The sequence below is a fragment of the Schistocerca nitens genome, chromosome 7 (genome assembly GCF_023898315.1).
Source record: "Schistocerca nitens isolate TAMUIC-IGC-003100 chromosome 7, iqSchNite1.1, whole genome shotgun sequence".
Classification (NCBI taxonomy): domain Eukaryota; kingdom Metazoa; phylum Arthropoda; class Insecta; order Orthoptera; family Acrididae; genus Schistocerca; species Schistocerca nitens.
This window is the reverse complement of record NC_064620.1, coordinates 43469643-43492458: the sequence shown is the minus strand read 5'-3', so window position 1 is coordinate 43492458 and position 22816 is coordinate 43469643. Positions and strand designations below refer to the sequence as shown.

At 40.0% G+C, this 22816-nt stretch overlaps 1 protein-coding gene across 1 annotated transcript in view; it reads right to left on the bottom strand.

Moving 5' to 3' along the window:
• The window catches only part of LOC126195465 (dynein axonemal heavy chain 1-like), a 963710-nt gene that overhangs the window by 859446 nt on the left and 81448 nt on the right, over positions 1–22816 (bottom strand). The window contains exon 9 of the mRNA XM_049934091.1: positions 20061–20280. Coding sequence (XP_049790048.1) covers positions 20061–20280 — 220 coding nt within the window. The remainder of the gene's footprint in view (positions 1–20060; positions 20281–22816) is intronic.

Genomic DNA, 22816 nt, shown 5'->3' with positions numbered 1-22816 from the left:
AGATGTGTATTGTGGTGTCACCGCCAGACACCACACTTGCTAGGTGGTACCTTTAAATCGGCCGCGCTCCATTAGTACATGTCGGACCCGCGTGTCTCCACTGTCAGTGATCACAGACCGAGCGCCACCACACGGCAGGTCTCGAGAGACTTACGAGCACTCGCCCCAGTTGTACGGACGACTTAGCTAGCGATGCACACTGACGAAGCCTCACTCATTTGCAGAGCAGATAGTTAGAATAGCCTTCAGCTAAGTCAATGGCTACGACCTAGCAAGGCGCCATTAATATGACATTGCATGTATCTACAGAGTCTCACTTGTATCGTCAAGAGCGATGTACAACAATGATGGATTAAAGTTAAGTATTCCAGCAGCTATGTACTTTTCTTTATAGCATTCATTACATATCCTGTTTCAGACCTCTCTCTAGCCTGCACGAGTTAAACGCGTGCATTCGGCCTCCAAACCACACTGTGTCGACACTTCTGTCGACACATCATGTACAGTGTTTCAGAACTTTTTAACAAACATTTTATAACTGTTACTGAAAAGATGGGGTTGTCAGGTTCGGTAGATGCTGCTATGAATTACCTTAGACCAGACATTTCAAGTAACTTCCATAATATGAATTTGACCCTCACTACCCCAACAGAAATAATGTCCATCATAAAATCTTTAAAATCAAAAACATCTAGTGGGTATGATGAAATATCAACAGAGTTAATTAAAGAATGTGATTCTGAGCTAAGTAACATATTAAGCTATCTGTGTAACCAGTCATTTATTAGTGGAATATTTCCTGAATGGCTGAAATATGCTGAAGTTAAGCCACTGTTTAAGAAGGGAGATAAAGAAATAGCATCAAATTTCTGTCCAATTTCACTGTTGCCAGCATTCTCAAAAATTTTCGAAAAAGTAATGTACAGTCGTCTTTATAACCATCTTATCTCAAATAACATACTGTCAAAGTCACAGTTTGGATTTCTAAAAGGTTCTGATATTGAGAAGGCTATCTACACTTACAGTGAAAATGTGCTTAATTCATTAGACAAAAAATTGCAGGCAACTGGTATATTTTGTGATCTGTCAAAGGCATTTGACTGTGTAAATCACAATATCCTTTTAAGTAAACTAGAATATTATAGTATAACAGGAAATGCTGCAAAATGGTTCAAATCTTATATCTCTGGCAGGAAACAAAGGGTGTTATTAGGAAAGAGACATGTATCAAGCTATCAGGCACCATCCAACTGGGAACTAATTACATGTGGGGTCCCACAAGGTTCCATTTTGGGGCCCTTACTTTTTCTTGTGTATATCAATGACCTTTCATCAGTAACATTACCAGATGCCAAGTTTGTTTTGTTTGCCGATGATACAAACATTGCAATAAATAGCAAATCAAGTGTAGTCTTAGAAAGATCAGCCAATAAAATATTTGTGGACATTAATCACTGGTTCCTAGCCAATTCTTTGTCACTAAACTTTGAAAAAACACACTACATGCAGTTCAGAACTTGTAAAGGGTGTCCCAAGAGTATATGTCTAACATACGATGACAAGAAGATAGAAGAAGTGGACAGTGTTAAATTCTTGGGATTACAGCTTGATAATAAATTCAACTGGGAGGAGCACACCACAGAACTGCTGAAGCGTCTTAACAAATCTCTGTTTGCAATGCGAATTTTGTCAGACATAGTCGATATAAAAATGAAAAAGCTGGCATACTATGCTTACTTTCATTCCATAATGTCATATGGGATTATTTTTTGGGGTAATTCGTCAAGCCAAGGTAAAGTTTTCCGGGCACAAAAACGTGCAGTGAGAGTTATATGTGGTGTGAACTCAAGAACATCCTGCAGAAGCCTGTTTAGGGAACTAGGGATACTAACTACTGCTTTCCAATATATTTATTCCTTAATGAAATTTGTCATTAAAAATATATCACTTTTTCAAACCAACAGCTCAATTCATGGAATCAATACTAGAAATAAGAATAATCTTCACAAGGATTTAAAGTCACTTAGTCTTGTACAAAAAGGTGTGCATTATTCAGGAACACACATTTTCAATAACTTGCCAGCAGCCATAAAAAGCTTAACAACCAATGAAATTCAGTTTAAGAGAAGCCTAAAGGATTTATTGGTGGCCAACTCCTTCTACTCCATTGATGAATTTCTTAGTAAAACCAACTGATTTGTATATAAGTACAACATAACTTCTGCACAATTTCAGTGCAGTAACATGTTCATTGAAAATTTAAGTGTGTGTGTGTGTGTGTGTGTGTGTGTGTGTGTGTGTGTTAGTATAATCTAAACTTCTGCACCATTTCAGTGCAGTAATGTGTTCATTGTAAATAAGTATTACAGTAGTTGTATTACCTTATAAATAAATAAAAAACTTTTTTATTTTAAATTCAGTGCATCAGTATTTGTAAAATGACTCTTAGTGTTCATTAAAAAATGACGATCATTCCACTTGGGACCTGTGGAATGGTACATTAGCTTATTTGTTTTAGTTGTAAATATTTGTCATGTATTGTTGTTTTTCTGACATGTTCCACATCCTGGAGGACCTCCTCACTACGGATCAATTGGAATGAAAGTAAATCTAATCCAGTCTAATCTAAACTAAAATGTTAAAATGAGATTGGGCACTCGAGGCAGTTATCATGATAAAAGTTTAACACAATGTATCAGCAAAAAAGACATTTCAAGAACAAAATCAACACACTGACAACTACATGACTGGTTTCTGTAACCATTTCTCAACTACTGGGTAGAAATGGCAAGAGGAAAAATGGAATTCTTCAGACACTAACAGAGAACAGGTAGAATAATCTCACGTCATTAGTTGTTCACTCCAAAAACAACTGTATTTATAATAATACCCTGCTATTCAACCAAGCAGCAATAGAAAAATCAGTTAATATAATCTGCATTTAATTTTAACTGGTTGGTAACACAATAGAAAGGGAGATGTAATTAGCTGGTGCTTTAAATGTGTCAAACACAGAATATGAAATAAGTTAAGAATTACAATATACATTTGGTAGGAATAGGGGGATGGGGCAGGAATTTATAAGGGAAAGACAAATTTTTGGATGAAAGGTAATGAAACATAGGAGAGAATATAGACTACAGTCATGTGATATGAGAATAAATAATGAATATGGCACAACTCTGAAACAGAGAAAAGTCTTGGTCACACAATTCTTTATTAAGTGTTATGAGTTTCAAACCCCACCCCCATGAACCTTGTCATTAGTAGGGCATCTTCAATAGTTGCCAGGCCAACAGTCTGGATGTTTGACTGAACTGGCCTTGTAACATCAACCAAAACAGCATTGCTGTGCTGGTACTGTGAACGGCTGAAACCAAGGAGAAACTACAGCCGTAATGTTTCTCAACAGCATGCAGCTTTAATTTATCATTAAACGATAACGGTGTCCTCTTGGGTAAAATATTCTGGAGGTAAAATACTCCCCCAATCAGATCTCTAGACAGGGACTACTCAGAAGGAAATTGTTATCAGAGAAACAAAACTGGCATTCTATGGATCGGAGCATGGAATGTCAGATCCCTTAACCAGGCAGGCAGGTTAAAAAATTTAAGAAGGGAAATGGATAATTTAGAGTTAGATATAGTGGGAATTAGTAAAGTTCGATGGCAGGAGGGACAGGACTTCTGGCCAGGTGAATACAGGGTTATAAATACAAAATCAAATAGGGGTAATGCAGGAGTAGGTTTAATAATGATTAAAAAAATAGGAGTACAGGTAAGCTACTACGAACAGCATACTGAATGCATTATTGTAGCCAAGATAGACATGAAGCACACACTTACAACAGTAGTACAAGTTTATATGCCAATAACTCCACAGATGAAGAAGAAATTGAAGAAATGTATGATGAGATAAAAGAAAATTATTCAAGTAGTTAATGGAGATGAAAATTTAATAGTCATGGGGGACTGGAAGTCGATAGTAGGAAAAGGAAGAGAAGGAATAGTAGGAAGTGAATATGGACTGGGGTAAGGAATGAAAGAGGAAGCAGCCTGGTTGAATTTTGCACAGAGCACAACTTAATAATTACTAACACTTCGTTTAAGAATCATGAAAGAATACTGTATACGTGGAAGAGGCCTCCAGACACTGGAAGGTTTCAGATTGATTATATATTGGTAAGACAGAGATTTAGGAACCAGATTTTAATTTGAAAGACAGTTCCAGGGGCAGATGTGGACTCTGACCACAATTTATTGGTTATGAACTGTAGGTTAAAACTGAAGAAACTGCAGAAAGGAACGAATTTAAGGAGACAGGACCTGGGTAGACTGAAACAACTAGAGGTTGTACAGAGTTTCAGGTGGATCATAGGGGAATGATTGACAAGAACAGGTGAAGGGAATACAGTACAAGAAGAATGGATAGCTATGAGAGAGGAAATATTGAAGGCAGCAGAGGATCAAGTAGGTATAAAGATGAAGGCTAGTAAAAATCCTTGGGTAACACAAGAGATACTGAATTTAATTGATGAAAGGAGAAAATATAAAAATGAAGTAAATGAAGCAGACGAAAAGGAATACAAACATCTCAAAAATGAGATCGATAGGAAGTGCAAAACTGTTAAGCAGGGATGGCTAGAGGACAAATGTAAGGATGTACAGGCGCATATCACTAGGGGTAAGATACATGCTGCCTACAGCGAAATTAAAGAGACCTTTGGAGAAAAGAGGACCACCTGCATGAATATGAAGAACTCAGATGGCAAACCAGTCCTAGGCTAAGAAGGGAAAGCCAGAAGGGAAAGCCGAAGGTGGAAGTATTATATAGAAAGTCTATACAAAAGGGTGATGTACTTGAGGGCAATACTATGGAAATGGAAGAGGACTTAGATGAAGATGAAATGGGAGATATTGTCACAGGAGCCCAGTAGCGCAGTCGCCATAGTGTGGTGTTTACGATACGAGATTGTTGCATAGAGGGTCGTGAGTTCAAAACTCACCGGCACTGAAAACATTTTAATTTCTATATTCAGTTCAAGAACATTCTAGAAGTATCTACAAATGGCAGGAATCATTGTACGGAATGTTCGGTAGCTGTATATATACCGTATGTGTTCTGGCCGGTGGCAGTTTGTTCCTCGCTCTTATAGGTTCCAGTCCTGAATAAACCTTTGTTAAGTGAAGTTAGTGTTCGTCATTCATTTAATTACACCTCCTTCTACGTGACATTATTCTGGTGGAGATGTCAGGTATTGTAATTTATGACAGCGCACATTATCGATGACCCAGTGGCTCCCATCAGGCCACGACAGAGCCGCCGTTTATGTGGCGACAAATCTGAGTTCAAGCCATATTCAACAGATCACAATCTATCAGAGACGGAAGAAGAAGAAAAAGAGGACATCATGATGACAGCAACTGTGTGCTACCACATGAGACATCCTTCCGGGTTCTCTGGTGATGATGGCCAAGATCCAAACAATTGGCTGAAGGTATATGAGTATATAGCCAAATTTAACTAATGGGATGACACCGTCTGTTTGGCTAACATATTTTTCTACTTGGAGGGCACTGCCAAGCAATGGTATGAGAACAATGAGGAGAAGTTCAAAACCTGAGAAGTATTCCAGGCGGAACTGCGCAAGTATTTCGGTGACACACAATGACAAAAGTGCAAGGGAAGATAAATTAAAGTGTAGGGCACAGCATCCAGGAGAAACATCAGCATCCTACATTCAAGACGTCTTGGAGCTGTGTAAAATAGTGGATCCTCAAATGAAGGAGGAAGATAAGGTTGCACATCTCATGAAGGATGTTGCTGAGGACATGTATCTAGCCCTACTCCTGAAGGAAGTTTCGACAGCAGACGACTTCATAAAATGATGCCAGTATATCAAGACAATGTATAAAAAAAGAATTAAACGCAAGAAGATTGAATGGCTTCCAAAGTTCGTATCAGTGTCTGTGATGGAGGAAGAAACTGATTTCACAAGTGTTCTTTGTCATATAGTGAGAGAGGAAGTTCAGAAGGCACTAGGATTGCACGGCGAGTAGATAACTGAGACGCTTCAGGAGGTCGTACGGGAGGAAGTGGAACAGACATTGAACCCAATCCCTCGTCCTTCATTCCCCTTTAAAACGGTAAAAGAGTCGAGACCCAGGTGAAGTTATGTTCCTATAATGGCGCATAAGAAACCTGTTTGTGCACCAAGGAAGACTGATGTCTCGAGGACCCAGGATAACCAACCAGTATGTTTCCACTGCGGACAACTGGGACATGTGGTGCGCTATTGTCGACAAAGGTAGTGGATAATTGACGAAGATGCCAACTCCAGGAAAACAAAGTTGAACAAGAAGATGTGGGTGCAGGACGACGTACGTCACCATCGCCACAAGCTAGCCGCTGGAGAGGATGCTCCCCAATACGCCGATCAAGGTCTCCATCACTGTTTAGAAGCTCCAGCCGATCACCTAGCCGCCGCAAGCTGGAAAACTAAAGGATGCGACCTTCCTTGGAGGTGAGGCCACCGAAGAGAAAAATCCTCTGCTGTCGGTCACTACAAAATTGATAGGAAACTACGTCAATATCCTCACGGATGGCCAACCAGCCCAAGCTCTTGTGGACTCTGGAGCATCATATTTAGTCATTTCGGAGAAGTACCATCGCCAGCTGCAGAAAATCGTATTCATTGACACCAAAACATCTCTACTGAAGGTGGCTAATGGGAAATATGTAAAACCTACAGGAAGATATGTCATTCGTGTGGATATAAGTGACTATACACAGCCCTTAGAACTCATCGTCTTACTAGAGTGTAGTCATGACGTCATTCTCAGATGGGATATTTTGAAAGCTTCTCAAGCAATTATTGATTGTGGTTGCTTGAAAATTATGCTAGACGAGATGAGATACTGTGGACAGGAAGATGCACATCCGCTTGCATGGAGATTGTGTGTGCTGGATGAAGTGATCATTCCTGCAGTCAGCACCAGAAAGGTAGCTGTCATGTGTCATGCCATTCATCAACCCATGGATCTTGTAGTGGAATGTAAGAGAAGCATACCACCGAAGAATAACTTGGTCATTCCAGCCTCTGTCATCTTGTTTAAGAACAGATTCAGTGAATTGTGGATAATTAACTGTCACCGAGAACCACAGATCCTTCCAAGATGCAAGGGTGTGGCAAACGCTGAGCCATTAATTGCAGAGCAGCTGAGTGTCATAGAAACCTCCCATGCCGAGTCTGTGGGTGAAATTAGTGCTACCACTACGAGACAAGATCTTCTAGCTCAACTGTTACCAGATCTCACTAAGGAACAACTGAAGAAGCTACTTGCCATTCTTCACGAGTTCTCTGAATGCCTCAATCCACAGGTGAAGAGCAAATTAGACAAATCGACAGTGAAGCACCAGATTAGAACTGGAGACCATCAAGCAATAAGCCAGAGAGCATATCATGTTTCAGCAACGGAACATTGAATAATTCGCGACAAGGTAGAGAAAATGATGAAGAATTACATCATTCAGCCTTCGCAGAGCCCATGGTCGTCACCAGTGGTTCTTGTCAGGAAGGATGGCAGTTGGCGCTTTTGTGTTGATTACAGGAAGCTTAATAAGATATCCGAAAAGGACGTTTACCGTCTTCCACGAATTGATGATACACTACATTGTCTGAAGGGGGCTAAGTTTTTCTCAACCATGGACATGTACTTGGGATACTGGCAGATCAAAGTAGATGAGGCTGATCATGAGAAAACTGCATTCATCACCACTGAGGGCCTGTATGAGTTCAAGGTAATACCGTTTGGTTTGTGTAATGCACCAGCAACTTTTGAAGGAATGATGGATAATCTTCTAAGGCACCTGAATGGACGATGTGTCTTTGTTATTTAGATGACATTATAGTGTTCTCAGAGACATTTGATGAACACATAAGAAGACTGAGGACCGTTCTTAAGTGTCTCCAACAAGCCGGACTGAAACTTAATCCAAGAAAGTCTCTCTTTGGAGCAAAAGACATCAAAATTCTTGGGCACCTTGTGTGAAACGAAGGTGTGCAGCCAGACCCAGAAAAGGTGAGAGCTATAATGAAATTTCCTATTCCTAAAAGTATTAGAGATGTGAGAAGCTTCCTCGGATTATGTTCTTATTACCGTCATTTTATCAAAGACTTTTGTATCAAAGCCAGGCCACTCCAAGAGTTGTTAAAACCCAATGCTAAATTTATCTGGGGTGGTGCTCAACAAGATTCTTTTGATGTGCTGCAAAAAGCTCTGACAACTGACCCTGTATTTGGTCTGTATGATGAGAGAGCACCTACAGAACTACACACAGATGCCAGTGGGTATGGGATCGGTGCTGTTCTGGTGCAGATTTCCGATGGGAAAAAGAAGGTTATAGCCTATGCTTCTAAGACACTTACAAAAGCCGAGAGAAACTACTCAACTACAGAAGGAGAATGTTTTGCTGTGATCTGTGGCATGTGCAAATTTCGACAGTATCTCTATGAAAGGCCATTCACAGTTGTTGCAGACAATCATTCACTTTGTTGGTTGACAGGTCTTAAGTATCCAACAGAACGACTCGCCAGGTGGGCATTATGTCTTCAAGAGTATGACATTACCATAGTGTACAAAAGTAGAAGAAAGCACCAAGATGCCGACTGTCTCTCAAGAAACCCTGTGTAAGACTAGACCCTGTGTTAAGACTATCAAGACTTTGACAAAGATATTGACTGTCTCACTGCACTCCAGGATCTCTCTGCTGAGCAGAAGGAGGATGCCACAATATCTCAAATTATTCTTGCCTTAAATCGGTCAGAGGATGTGAAAGGACAATTTAAGGCAGTTAATGGATTACTTTGCAAGATAAAGTTTGATCCATTTTGAAAGAGTGATTCCTAAACACATGCGCTTAGATGTTCTACAGAAATTCCTTGATACACCTGAGGCTGGACATTTAGGATTTATTAAGACATATGATAGGATCCGCAAGAGATTTTTCTGGCCAGGTTTATTTAGGAGTGTCCGTCACTATGTGTCGCACTGTCGAGAGTGCCAGAGGAGAAAGGCAATTCCTCAGAAACCACTTGGCCGACTCATACCAATTCCACCAGCTGAAACGCCTTTCCAGCATGTTGGGATTGACCTCCTCGGACGATTTCCAATGTCTGCTAGTGGCAATAGATGGATTATTGTTTGCACTGATAATCTGATGCACTATGCCATTACAAAAGCCGTGAAAACAGCTGAAACATTCGAGGTAGCCAAATTCATTGTAGAAGACATTGTATTAAAAAACTGTGCCCCAGGGTCGATAATTACGAATCGAGGGAAAGTTTTTCAATCAAATCTTGTGACAGAGATAAACTGTCGGTGCAACATTACTCATCACATGACAACTGCCGGCCATCCACAAACTAATGGGCTTACTGCACGCCTTAATAAGACCTCGGCCGACATGTTATCAATGTTCATCAATACTGAGCAGAGCAACTGGGATGAGGTGCTACCTTTCATGACATTCGCCTATAACACCGCCAAACAAGACACCACAGGATTTACGCCATTTTTCCTGGTGCATGGGCTTGAGGTGACGACGACGAACACTGTGTTTCCGTTACATCCTGATGACGTGGACGATGACTACATCGGCCAGGTGTTAACCAGAGCTGAGGAAGCTTGGCAGTTAGCTCGACTCCACATGCTGCAGGCTCAAGAAAACAATCGCTGAAGATATGACGCGAGCCACCGGCCTGTTGTCTACCAGTCTGGTGACGTGGTTACTCCTGTTTGGAGCTCTCTGAGAAGCTCCTCAGGCGCTGCTTTGGACCTTATAAGGTTGTAAGACAATTGTCTAATGTTACTTATGAAGTTGAAGATTTCGACCCTGACACAAGAGGATGAAAGAGCAGAGATACGGTCCACATCCTTCGAATGAAGCCCTATAAGGATCCTGCAACCAGGGTACATTTGAAGCTCCAGTGACAGGCAACAAGTGGAAAGGTACCGAAGAACATAGCAGCAAGGGAAGTTCTAAGAAGATCACCACCAGGGTGAACTTCAGTCATCGGGAGTCGGAGTATGCAGGACTGATAACTCGTTCCTGGAATAGGAGGACATAACACCGAGACACTGTTCTCTTAAGGAGGGAGCAATGTCACAGAATGAGCCCAGTAGTGCAGTTGCTGTAGTGTGTTGGTTATGATACTATATTGATATATAGAGGGTTGTGAGTTCAAAACTCACCTGAACAGAAACATTTTAATTTCTATATTTGGTTCAAGTACATTCTAGAAGTACCCACAAATGGCACGAATCATTGTACTGAAATGTTCAGTAGCTGCATATATACCGTATGTGTTCTGGCCAGAGGCACTGCTCCACGCTCTTGTATATGTAAGTGCTGAATAAACCTTTGTTAACTGAAGTTAGTGTTCATCATTCATCTACTTACACCTTCCTCTACAAGACAATATGATACTGCATGAAGAATTGGACAGAACACTGAAAGATCTAAGTAGAAACAAGAGCCCAGGAGTACACAACATTCCGTTAGAAATACTGATAGCCTTGGGAAAGCCACCCATGACCAAACTCTTCCATCTGGTGGACAAGATGTATGATGCTCAAATGTGTGTGAAATCTTATGGGACTTAACTGCTAAGGTCATCAATCCCTAAGCTTACACACTACTTAACCTAAATTATCCTAGGGACAAACACACACAACCATGCGCGAGGGAGGACTTGAACCTCCGCCGGGACCAGCTGCACAGTCCATGATTGCAGCGCCTTAGACCGCTCGGCTACTCCCGCGTTGCCAAGATGTGCAAGACCAGGTGAAACACCCTCAGACTTCAAGAAGAATATAACAATTCCAACTCCAAAGAAATCAGGTGCTGAAAGGTGAGAGAATTACCAAACTATCAGTTTAATAAAATACTAACACAAATTCTTTACAGATGAATGGAAAATCTGGTAGAAGCTGCCTCAGGGAAGATCAGTTTCGATTCAGTAGAATTGTAGGTACACAGGAGGCAATACCAACCCTACAACTTATTTTAGAAGCTAGGTTAAGAAAAGGCAAACCTACATTTATAGCATTTGTAGATTTAGAAAAAGCTTTTGACAGTGTTGAGTGGAATACTGTCTTTCAAATTTTGAAGGTGGCAAGGGTAAAATACAGTGAGCGAAAGGCTATTTACAACTTGTACAGAAACCAGAATACTGTTATGAGTCGAGGGGCACGATAGGGAAGCAATGGTTGATAAGGGAGTGAAACAGGGTTGTAGCCTGCCCCTGATGTTATTCAATCTGTACACTGAACAAGCAGTAAAGGAAACCAAAGAAAAATTTGGAGCAGAAATTAAAATCCAAGGAAAAGAAAAATTTGGAGCAGAAATTAAAATCCAAGGAGAAGAAACAAAAACCTTCATGTTTGACAATGACATTCTAATTCTGTCAAAGACAAAAAATGGACTTGGAAGAACAGTTGAACGGAATGGACAGTGTGTTGAAAGCAGGATAAAAGGTGAGCATCAGCAAAGCAAAATGAGAATACAGGAATGTAGTCAAATAAAATTGGGTGATGCTGAGGGAATTAGACTAGGAAATGAGATACTTAAAGTAGTGCACGAATTTTGCTGTTTGGGCAGGAAAATAACTGAGAATGGTTGAAGTAGAGAGGACATAAAATGCAGAGACTGGCAATGGTAAGGAAAACGTATCTGAAGAATAGGAATTTGTTAATATTGAGTACAGATTTAAGTGCAGGAAGTCTTTTCTGAAAATATTTGTGTCGAGTGTAGCCATCCATGTATGGACGTGAAACATAGATGATGAAACAGTTTCAACAAGAAGAGAACAGAAGCTTTTGAAATGTGTTGCTATAGAAGAATGCTGAAGATTAGATGGGTAGATTACGTAACTTATGAGGAGGTACTGAATAGAATCGGGGAGAAGAGGAATTTGTGCCACAACTTCACTAGAAGGGATCAGTTGGTAGGACACTTTCTGAAGCATCAAGGAATCAATTTAGTACTGGAGGGAAGCGTGGAGGGTAAAAATTGTAGAGGGAGACCAAGAGATGAATACACTAAGCACATTCAGGAGGATGTAGGTTGCAGTAGTTACTTGGAGATGAAGAGGCTTGCACAGGATAGAGTAGCATGAAGAGCTGCATCAAACCAGTGTTTGGACTGAAGACCACAACAACAACACGCCTTTCAAAATTTCATCATCACGTAACACTTAGTAAAAAATTGTGCGATCAAGACCATTCTATATTTCAAAGCTGTGCCAAATCTAAATGGTTACCTGCCTTTACGACGGATGTATATCTCCATCAAGTAATTGGAATAATGAATATGCTTCACAATATTGGATAAATTAGTAACTATATAAAAGTATCACAACAAAAAGTCTCTTGAGAAAACTGTAAAATCACGAGACAAAACTTCTGGACAGGAGGCAGGGAGGAAATGCATACTTCAATCTTCCTACATAAAATATACAACAATAGCATTAGATTTGCACTAGTGTTCTGTAAGGAACTTCATTTATAGTTTCATTGCACTTTGCCAGAAGGCTTCCAACAAATCTGAATCTTCCATTTGCCATTCTCTACTACTTATTTAATGTGTTGGTCCATTTACATATCCCTTCTTAGTATTTATTACTCTTGAATATTTATGCAATTTGACTTGCTCCAAATTTCCACCATTTCTTTTGTAAATGTATAGTGTTGGATTCTTTATCTTTGTTACAGGTTTTATCTTACATTTGTCCACATTTAGTGTGTGCTGTAATTCATTAGACCAAAAGGATTCCATTGAATTACGATATTTCAATTACTTTTTAAAAGTATAAACAGACAAAGTCTAGTGAACTTCATACGAAACATAAGCTGAATGTCATTAATTTTTATAGCAAATGTACATCCAGCAAGCCGGGTAGCCTGGAATGGACTTGAAACAGGAATGCATAACTTATTCAGTTTGGACTTTGCTTCTAAAATAGTCTTAAATGAACATGTGTCCTTATACAACACGTCTCCTCATAAGGCATGAACTATACATATTTTGCCTTGAATAAATTTGGAGCCTTTTATTAATATTGTAATTTTTAGTTATTGGAGAAATTGCCATTTATTAGGCACACAATACAGCACTCTTTGACTACCATCACAACAAAATGGTGATGAGAATGTTTGAACACGAGCGATAATTTAGTGCTTCATACAGAACATATTTTTGAAATTTTCTCAGTGAACCAATGGGTGTCCCACCACTTCTTTGACTCTTCTCTGACTCTTTTACTGCATGGATTGAATTCCTCTCTAGAAACAACACCATGCTGAAGGGAGAGAGAATACCACCACCTTCATTAGACAATTGTTTACTACTCATCTGTGCTTTTGAATAAACAATGACACTGACTGTGGCATTGCAGGATCCCTTAGTTGCATTTTAGACTAGTAAAGCAACACCCAGAGTGCTCATGCCGCTCCAGTTCACACAACAGGTCAGAGGCAACTTTCTGCTCTCAAGACACAACATGAAAACCACCTGTCTGCTCTTAGGACATACCAGGGAAACAAGTTCTTAGTAACTTACACTCTTGTGTTAATTGTTTGATAACCCAACAGTGAAGGGCCAAATGGAATTATTGTCAAAAGAAAGGCTACAAGGCCAAAGTGTAGAATTCCTCACAATGGATGAAAGTAAAGGGCGCAAGTTTTATGTAACTTTCAGCTCAACACTATTGTAGCATGATCCACAAAACCTTTAAATTTAGACCTCATAATCTGCTGCACCCATCACTGGAAGGATTTGCAAACATTGACAGTTAGGCTCACCACAGCTCACATCGTTCCACCATCAGCTGACCAGTTGCAGCAATGACTGCATGCCAGTCTGCAGCCATTTCTGTACTAATGTATGTTATACAGATACCACAATTTCAGCAAAGTTGTTAGTGGTCAAATCGTAGGACTCTTGTAATATTCTTGCTCTCGACCTATTCGCAAAGTTGGGAATGGAAATGCACAACTCAACCAATATGGTGCACACTACAATACTCCACATTCACCTTATGGAATTCTTAAGCAGCACACCTAAGACAGTCACCATCCAGCAGCAAAGCTCAACCTTCAACACCAGGGGACCCTGCTTTCTTGTTGGGCTGGTTGACCATAGTGATTTATCAAATATGGGGTGCCTGCCCAGGTTCAAGCTATAAAGAGCTTGTCTCCACATTTCATCATGCAAACGACAATGGATGCCAGCTCAAATTACCAAGCTGTTGGGTATCTCCAGATCAGACGACCGAACAGACTATCAGGCCCTGCTAGGAAGCGTCTCAACAGTTATAACAGGTTTGACCTCAAGCAACAAGAACAATGCCTTGTTTTATTCTTGGACACACTCCATTTGGGTCTCCATCGGCTAGCCATAGCACCCAAAGCCAGGGTCTTCCTGGCTCCAGGGCCACATCTCCGTGAGCAAGATGTGACTGCCGATTTCAACACTGTTCCAAAGGAGGTTGATTTTGCCGATCCAGAGACATCTCAACCCATCTGCACAGCCTCCATGGCCGTTCTCCACAAAATAAAGAGAGCTCCATCATCTTTCATCCCTCCCTAGTGAGAAGGGGGAGGGGGGAGGGAGAGGTTGAGGTTTACTGGGGCTCGTATGACCCGCAGTTCAGCCGGTCTGCTGGGTTGCCTGCTCTGCAGACATCAACAGCATAACAACAACATGTTTATAGTCAGGCCTGCTGACGGCCCCATTCGGACAGATGGCACCAGAGGCAGCTCCCAAGGCTGCCTTACCCCCTCCTTACACCAGTCATTTGTACGAAAAGATAGCAAGACAAGTAACCTTCCACTTGGCCAGTATTTGAGATACAGCACAGCTCCAAGCCAAAGTATTCAGACTATAGCTCCAGTTGAATTGTGATACCAGTGAAGTGAAATAATGAGCAGCTACCACTGAATTGTATGTGCAGTTTTTCTTAAGTTCCCTAACCGTGGGTTAGGGAACTCCAGATTTCAACTCTGGTTTATGAATATTTACAGACTGCAAGCTGGCTAGCTTGGGCTGGGCATTGAATCAGTAATATGTAATTTACCCGGTTTTGATTTTGATTCTAAGCAATCTTTAATGAACTTGTGCATTTTATCCAGATTTTCCTCATATAACTTGAAATGTATACATTGTGGCTTGAGTAAATTAGTGACTTTAATACCATCATTTGTAGTTTCTTAGTCACCTTGGAGAAACTACCAGTTATGAAGCATGCAGTACAGTACCATGCCAGTGCCGTCACAACAGAATGTACGCTTTTTTACCCATAAGTGTACAAGCAATCTTTACCTACAAAGTCTTTGAATCATGTTTGCTTAAAAGGTAAAAATAGGAAAATACATAAATATCTAATTGCTGGCGTGGTGGCCCTTGCTTAACACATGTGCAGTAATTGACTTTCCATTCACAATCATTTGATTACGTTCTAAAATGTAAATTCTTCTCTTGAATATTCAATGGAAGTTGAAAAGTATATTTCATCATTTCACAAAATTAAATTACAGTATCCAAGTACAAATGTATGAACACAAACTATTTAAAAATTGGAGGAATGCATACAGCAAGCAGCCAGCTATTTTCAGACTTAATACATGCTTGCATGCAAGCATGCGCGCATGTAGAGTCAAATATCAAGGACAATACAAATCAGCTAAACACAAAATGTGATACATTAGAATAGCTTTAAATATCTGGATTCATGCATTCCAGTTAATGACTCATCCTCCTTCACTTAAAACTTCCGGGCTGATAGGCCGTGGTCGAAGTATAAAACTGTTTCCTGACGTTTCATCCCCGACTGCGGGAGACATCCTCGGAGGTAAAGCGGCGAACTGCAGTTCGCTGCTTTACCTCCAAGGATGTCTCCCGCAGTCGGAGATGAAACGTCAGGAGACAGTTTTATACTTCGACCATGGCCTATCAGCCCGGAAGTTTTAAGTGAAGACAATACCGGCCGTGAAAGTTTACATCGTATGATCAGACTCACCCTCCTCTAAAATTACCTTTTTCATAGAAATAATCGATACCATGCATACTATCGATTCTTGCATAGGTTAAAATTATCTCAGCTGTTTCACTAAAAGAATTCATATGATTTTGTATATGATGTATTACATTTCAGGCTAAAATGTATAAAAAAGATATTAATGTGTTACAATCGATATGCACTAACAGTAAATATACACTTCTTTTAACAATAATTAAATTACAAAATTTCTGGCATAGTTAAAATTCATTTTATTAACTGCACAGTCTAACGTTAATTATTAAATTTGTTTCTCGATTTATTTATGAAATAATGATATAATTTGGTAAAGATTATTCTCCAGTCCAGAAAATTTGTGAACTCTTTTGCTTTGTAAACTCTTTGGAAATTGTAAGTACAGCAGAATTTAAGTAGTGGGGGGCATCCCTCTGACGGAAACGCACGTGTTTTGCTAAACTTGTCAACAACTATGTAAGTTTTGGTATGACAGAAGTGAAAATTGTCAAGTCGGTGTGATTTAGAACAATGGAATAAAATAAAAAGGATGTTCACAGCAACAGGCAAATCTTCATCAGTTATTTAGTGCAACAAGACCTCGCAACGTTAAATCAAAATTTTCAACAGGAAGAATGTACTCCTAGACACAATAAGATTTTGAGCCAGCAACAGCAACAACAATGAGATAATCAAGATAAGTACAAAAGTTCTTCTTTTGTAATCTTACTCCTCTCCAAGTGTTTCAAAATTTGTGCAAAGAATGAGAACTTTAATGGAGATGTGTGGAAGGATAAGATTACACAGTCAACAGGCTAGATAAAGAAGCCTTGAAAAGAAGATACAGAAAAATGGAAATAGCTTTCCAAACTTTGCATACAACTCTCATAAAACCAATGAAAACACACACACACACACACACACACACACACTAGTGTTTCACCCTCTCTGAGAGATGTTTCTTAATGAAATATTGGCACATAGAGAGAAAGCTCTTACAATTTACTAGGTCCCATTTATGAAAACAGAATCAACATTGAAAAAAATCAAGAGAAGAAATATATTCTAAAACACAGTACATTATGGATACAATGCAGAAACACAAGTCCAGTTTTACAATCACCTAAGAAAAATGAATGATTCCAAATGGATGAGACGTCTTCAGAACAACAATAGTGATGTTTGGGGCATACCAAGATGAGATCATTTAGATCATTTATTCAAACATATTGGAAGAAGTACAACCCTTACAGCACAATAAAATGAACTTTTATTGAAATCTATCTTAACAATGCCCTCTGCTGAAAAGCACACAGAGAAGAATGGGAGTTCACAAATTGGTAAACTGCCTCACAGAATCAAATTTATTACACTAATTTTATGTACAAAATGGTGCAATTTGTAAATAGCAATGAGTGTTTTCACAGTTGCAAAAGGAGGGAAGGATGAAACACTGTAGGATTTGACACAAGTGTTGCACTTGCTAAATATCTACATTGTAAGTACAGCAGAGTTCAGCTAATCCAAACCCCAGTAATCCAAACATGAAATATGTTGAAACTTCCTGGCAGATTAAAACTGTGTGCCCGATCGAGACTCGAACTCGGGACCTCAAGTTCGAGTCTCGATCGGGCACACAGTTTTAATCTGCCAGGAAGTTTCATATCAGCGCACACTCCGCTGCAGAGTGAAAATCTCATTCTGGAAACACCCCCGGGCTGTGGCTAAGCCATGTCTCCACAGTATCCTTTCTTTCAGGAGTGCTAGTTCTGCAAGGTTCGCAGGAGAGCTTCTGTAAAGTTTGGAAGGTAGGAGACGAGATACTGGCAGAAGTAAAGCTGTGAGTACCAGTCGTGAGTTGTGCTTCGGTAGCTCAGATGGTAGAGCACTTGCCCGCGAAAGGCACGCAGTTTTAATCTGCCAGGAAGTTTCATATCAGCGCACACTCCGCTGCAGAGTAAAAATCTCATTCATGAAATATGTTGGTCTAAAATATGGAAAACTGTGTGGTAAACAGCTGTACATACACACTATTTTAATTTACACAGTACAGTAAACAGGCATTAGAAAAATTAGCAAGAAAACATTAGGTTTAAGCAATGCATAACAATGAAAGAAAAGCTGTCAAACATACTAAAATACAGCGGACATTTTATCCCTATTTTTTAGATGACAAAAACTCAGTCATTGTTTTTTGGTGTAATGAAGCCAGTCTGTTATATGACACACAGTTGTGCCATCATCTCATAAACATCAAATCAGCAGGTGTGGCAGTGGGCTGTTGCTCCAAATAACATAGCACGAGGTCAAGGGCTTCTGCTGCTGTGTCACTGTGTGGCACCAGCTCTCCTTTGTCGCTTTCAGGCTCATTGTCACTGCAGTCCACTTCTTCCTGGTCTTGAGTCACAGCAGCAACTAAACCAGCATCACTAAGGTTCTTCACACATGCCCCATCCGCTGCCATCCACTCATTTACGTCTCGTTCACTAGCTTCTTCACATCCAGGGATTGTATCATTTGTAGTAGATTTTCCTCTTCATTTTTTAACTAGGTTGTCCTGAAATTCAAGAGATGTCCACAGTTTTCTCCGCGATCTTCTCAGAGCATTTTCTGAAATATTCTGCCATGCCCCAGTGGCCCAATAAAAAACATGGTCTTTTTTATTTTGTTCACTAAAGGAATGCTATCATCTTGTATCAGCATTCTTAAAAATTGTTTTCTGTAAATCAGTTTTAATGTTTGCAGTAAAAACAGTGAAAAAACAGTGACCCGTATATGTAATAAGTTTCCTTTAATTTACCTCTATGGTCACAAACTGTTTGATAACAGATTACGGGTTTCAGTCTTTAATGACCATCATCAGATCTGTTTCATAAACTGCAGTACATTAGGACTTTGTTTTTATGAAACAGATCTGACAATGGTCATGAAAGACCAAAACCAGTAATCTGTTATCAAACAGTTTGTGACCATAGACATAAATTAAAGGAAACTTATTCATTAACTTGTTAAGGTAAACAGCCTTCTCCTGAACCAGTGCTCCACTCAGAGGAATTCCCCTTCCTATTTCTTGCGTAAACCAAAGGAAAAGAACTTCATCCACTTTATCGTACTGGGACTGTTTCAAAGTCTGCCGAATTTTGAGTGTTTTTCTTGAAGACATTGCACAGGACTGTTCAAGCTTCACTCTGTTCTTCTTCCAATCACTCTCACCATTGTCTATCTGCTTCAAAGCATTCATTTTTTCTTTGAGAGTTAACGTTGTATGTTTCCGTTTACTCATGACAAAACTACGTACACCACTACACCTGAACGAATACAATACAACTGTTACTAGTGCTGAAATCAATAACTAACATAACCAGCAGTTTGAGAGCCAATGGCAGAGCACTGACCTCAGACACTACAAAGGTCTCAACAATGCACAAAAACAAGAACGGGCAGGGAGTGAGAGTGAGCCATTGTTCCCACACTTGTTCCCATTTCTTACCATGGTGTACCTACTTATCTGCTTGGTATACTTGATTGCAGAAACTCGTCAGCATAATTCTGGCTAATCCAAACAAATCGGTAATCCAAACAAGGTCTGGTCACGATTAGTTTGGATTAACGGGAATCTACTGTATTACAAATTTCAACAGTTTTACACAATATAAATAATTTTAGCCAGGATGATGTATTCTCTAGTCAATTTGTGCTATCTTTATACTCACTTGATTCATCTGGGAAAACTAAACTAAATTTAGTGGCTTAGCCTATCAAAAAAATATGAAATTCAGTTTCACAGTGTTCAATGTTCAAATATTTCCTGATTCAGAATCTACAACATTGGTTGTTGAAGTGAAACTAGATATGAAATGTATGTGTCATCATAGCAAGTATCACAGATCAACAAAGAAGCTCAACCATTAAGTTATAGCAACTGATTAAGCAAACAGAATATAAAAAAGTATTGTAGTTCTAAAAAAAACACTAGTCTTTATAAAACAAACCTCAAAATTCAGTGGATTTGTGTTGTAGAACACACCATTTTCATTCACATTCAAATATAAAACAAATATAGGCATGCCTAATGGTTTGAACTGGGTGTTAACAACATCATCACCCCATGTAAATGTCTCATCGCAGTCCATGGTACACAGACATGGGGTCTCTATTAGATTTGTTAACATCTGTAGTGAGGCTTCAATTAACTGTCTGAGTGCACTCTGTAAACGAAAAAAAATAAAATAAAAGATGTAGTTTAGTAAGAGAAAAACATTTTGTCACAGCAATAGTAGAAAATTTAAAATTAACAAAAAAAAATTATTAATTCATGAAGGTAGCTTCCAAATTACATGTCTGTTATCTATTTATATTCGTTAAAAATAATTCAGAAGTATGCACTTGCCTGTTCAGAATCTTTCACTTTCATTTCTCCTATAAGAGATCATCTGCCAAAAATGAGATGATCATTTTTTGGACAAATGACATTTAGCTCGACATAGAACTAACATAGTGAAATTGAAAATAGTGTAGTTATATTCTTTTTCAGTGATGTACCTTCACATATCCCCAGTTGCTTTCCTGTATGTATAAGTGATGGTTAACACCCACTGCCCACATTGTGAAGGCTCCATGATGCTCTGATGAGACAAAACATGACGACCACCTGCTTATTAAGCTTGTTTGTCTGTCTCTGGAACAAATTAAATCACTGATTCTGCATGTGGTGTCACTGCCAGACACCACACTTGCTAGGTGGTAGCTTAAATCGGCCGCGGTCCATTAGTACATGTCGGACCCGCGTGTTGCCACTGTGTGATCGTAGACCGAGCGCCACCACACGGCAGGTCTCGAGAGACGTACGAGAACTCGCCCCAGTTGTACGGCGACGTTGCTAGCGACTATACTGACGAAGCCTTTGCTCTCATTTGCCGAGAGACAGTTAGAATAGCCTTCAGCTAAGTTAATGGCTACGACTTAGCAAGGCGCCATTAGCCTTAAATAGCTTGTATATAAAGAGTCACTTGTATCGCCACAATCTCCAGATGTCTCATCAAGAACGATGTATACAAGGATGTATTAAAAGTTAAGTATATTCCAAAGATACATATTTTCTTTATCACATTCATTAAGTCTCCTGTTTCAGACCTCACTCCATCCTTCGTGAGTTAGCGCGTGCATCTTGGCCACCTCTTTCAATTAGTGTGCGTAGTGTTGGCAAGTCTGCCGACACTACACTGCGTATCAGAGATCTGACAGTTTGTTGGTAGGTTTGGGAGGTATGTGGCTTTAGACGTCTATGCACAGGTCACGTGATTCATATAAATAATGGGCTGCTGTTTTGTGCACATGTTGATGGTGCCCAGTAACAATCCAAGTGGGTTCCACAGGATTTACATTAGGTAAATTTGGTTGCTGAGACATCAATGTGAATTCACTATAATGCTCTTCGTAGTACAGTCCTGGCTCCAAGAAACAGACAGTTATACTGGTGAAAGATGACATTTCCATCAGGGAGGACATTAGGCATGAAGGGATGCAAGTGGTCCACAGCTGTCAGCGAGTCTTCGATTTCTTCCACAGGTCTCAGGCAACCACAGGAGAATGTCTCCCATAGCATAGTACTGCTCACACCATGGCGCACTGCATATTTTGAGCCGCCATTCAGCTCAATAATGGCATCTGTGGAGGAAACCATTGACCTAGTGTAGCAAAAATGTGATTCATTGAAAGAGCTGACACATTTCCATTAATCAATGGTTGAATCCTGATAGTCCTGTGCCCACTGCAAAATGTGAACATGTAGGGCTAGCCTGCTTTGGAGCTCTATGTTCCACAACATACAGGGTTATTACAAATGATTGAAGCGATTTCACAGCTCTACAATAACTTTATTATTTGAGATATTTTCACAATGCTTTGCACACACATACAAAAACTCAAAAAGTTTTTTTAGGCATTCACAAATGTTCGATATGTGCCCCTTTAGTGATTCGGCAGACATCAAGCTGATAATCAAGTTCCTCCCACACTCGGCGCAGCATGTCCCCATCAATGAGTTCGAAAGCATCGTTGATGCGAGCTCGCAGTTCTGGCACGTTTCTTGGTAGAGGAGGTTTAAACACTGAATCTTTCACATAACCCCACAGAAAGAAATTGTATGGGGTTAAGTCGGGAGAGCGTGGAGGCCATGACATGAATTGCTGATCATGATCTCCACCACGACCGATCCATCGGTTTTCCAATCTCCTGTTTAAGAAATGCCGAACATCATGATGGAAGTGCGGTGGAGCACCATCCTGTGGTACGTTTAGCTCCCTGCTTGCTTTATTCGTCGACTTCCGCGGGCTACGCGTGAAACTTGCCCGCACGCGTTCAACCGTTTCTTCGCTCACTGCAGGCCGACCCGTTGATTTCCCCTTACAGAAGCATCCAGAAGCTTTAAACTGCGCATACCATCGCCGAATGGAGTTAGCAGTTGGTGGATCTTTGTTGAACTTCGTCCTGAAGTGTCGTTGCACTGTTATGACTGACTGATGTGAGTGCATTTCAAGCACGACATACGCTTTCTCAGCTCCTGTCGCCATTTTGTCTCACTGCGCGCTCTAGCGCTCTGGCGGCAGAAACCTGAAGTGCGGCTTCAGCCGAACAAAACTTCATGAGTTTCTCTACGGATCTGTAGTGTGTGTCGTGACCATATGTCAATGAATGGAGCTACAGTGAATTTATGAAATCGCTTCAATCATTTGTAATAGCCCT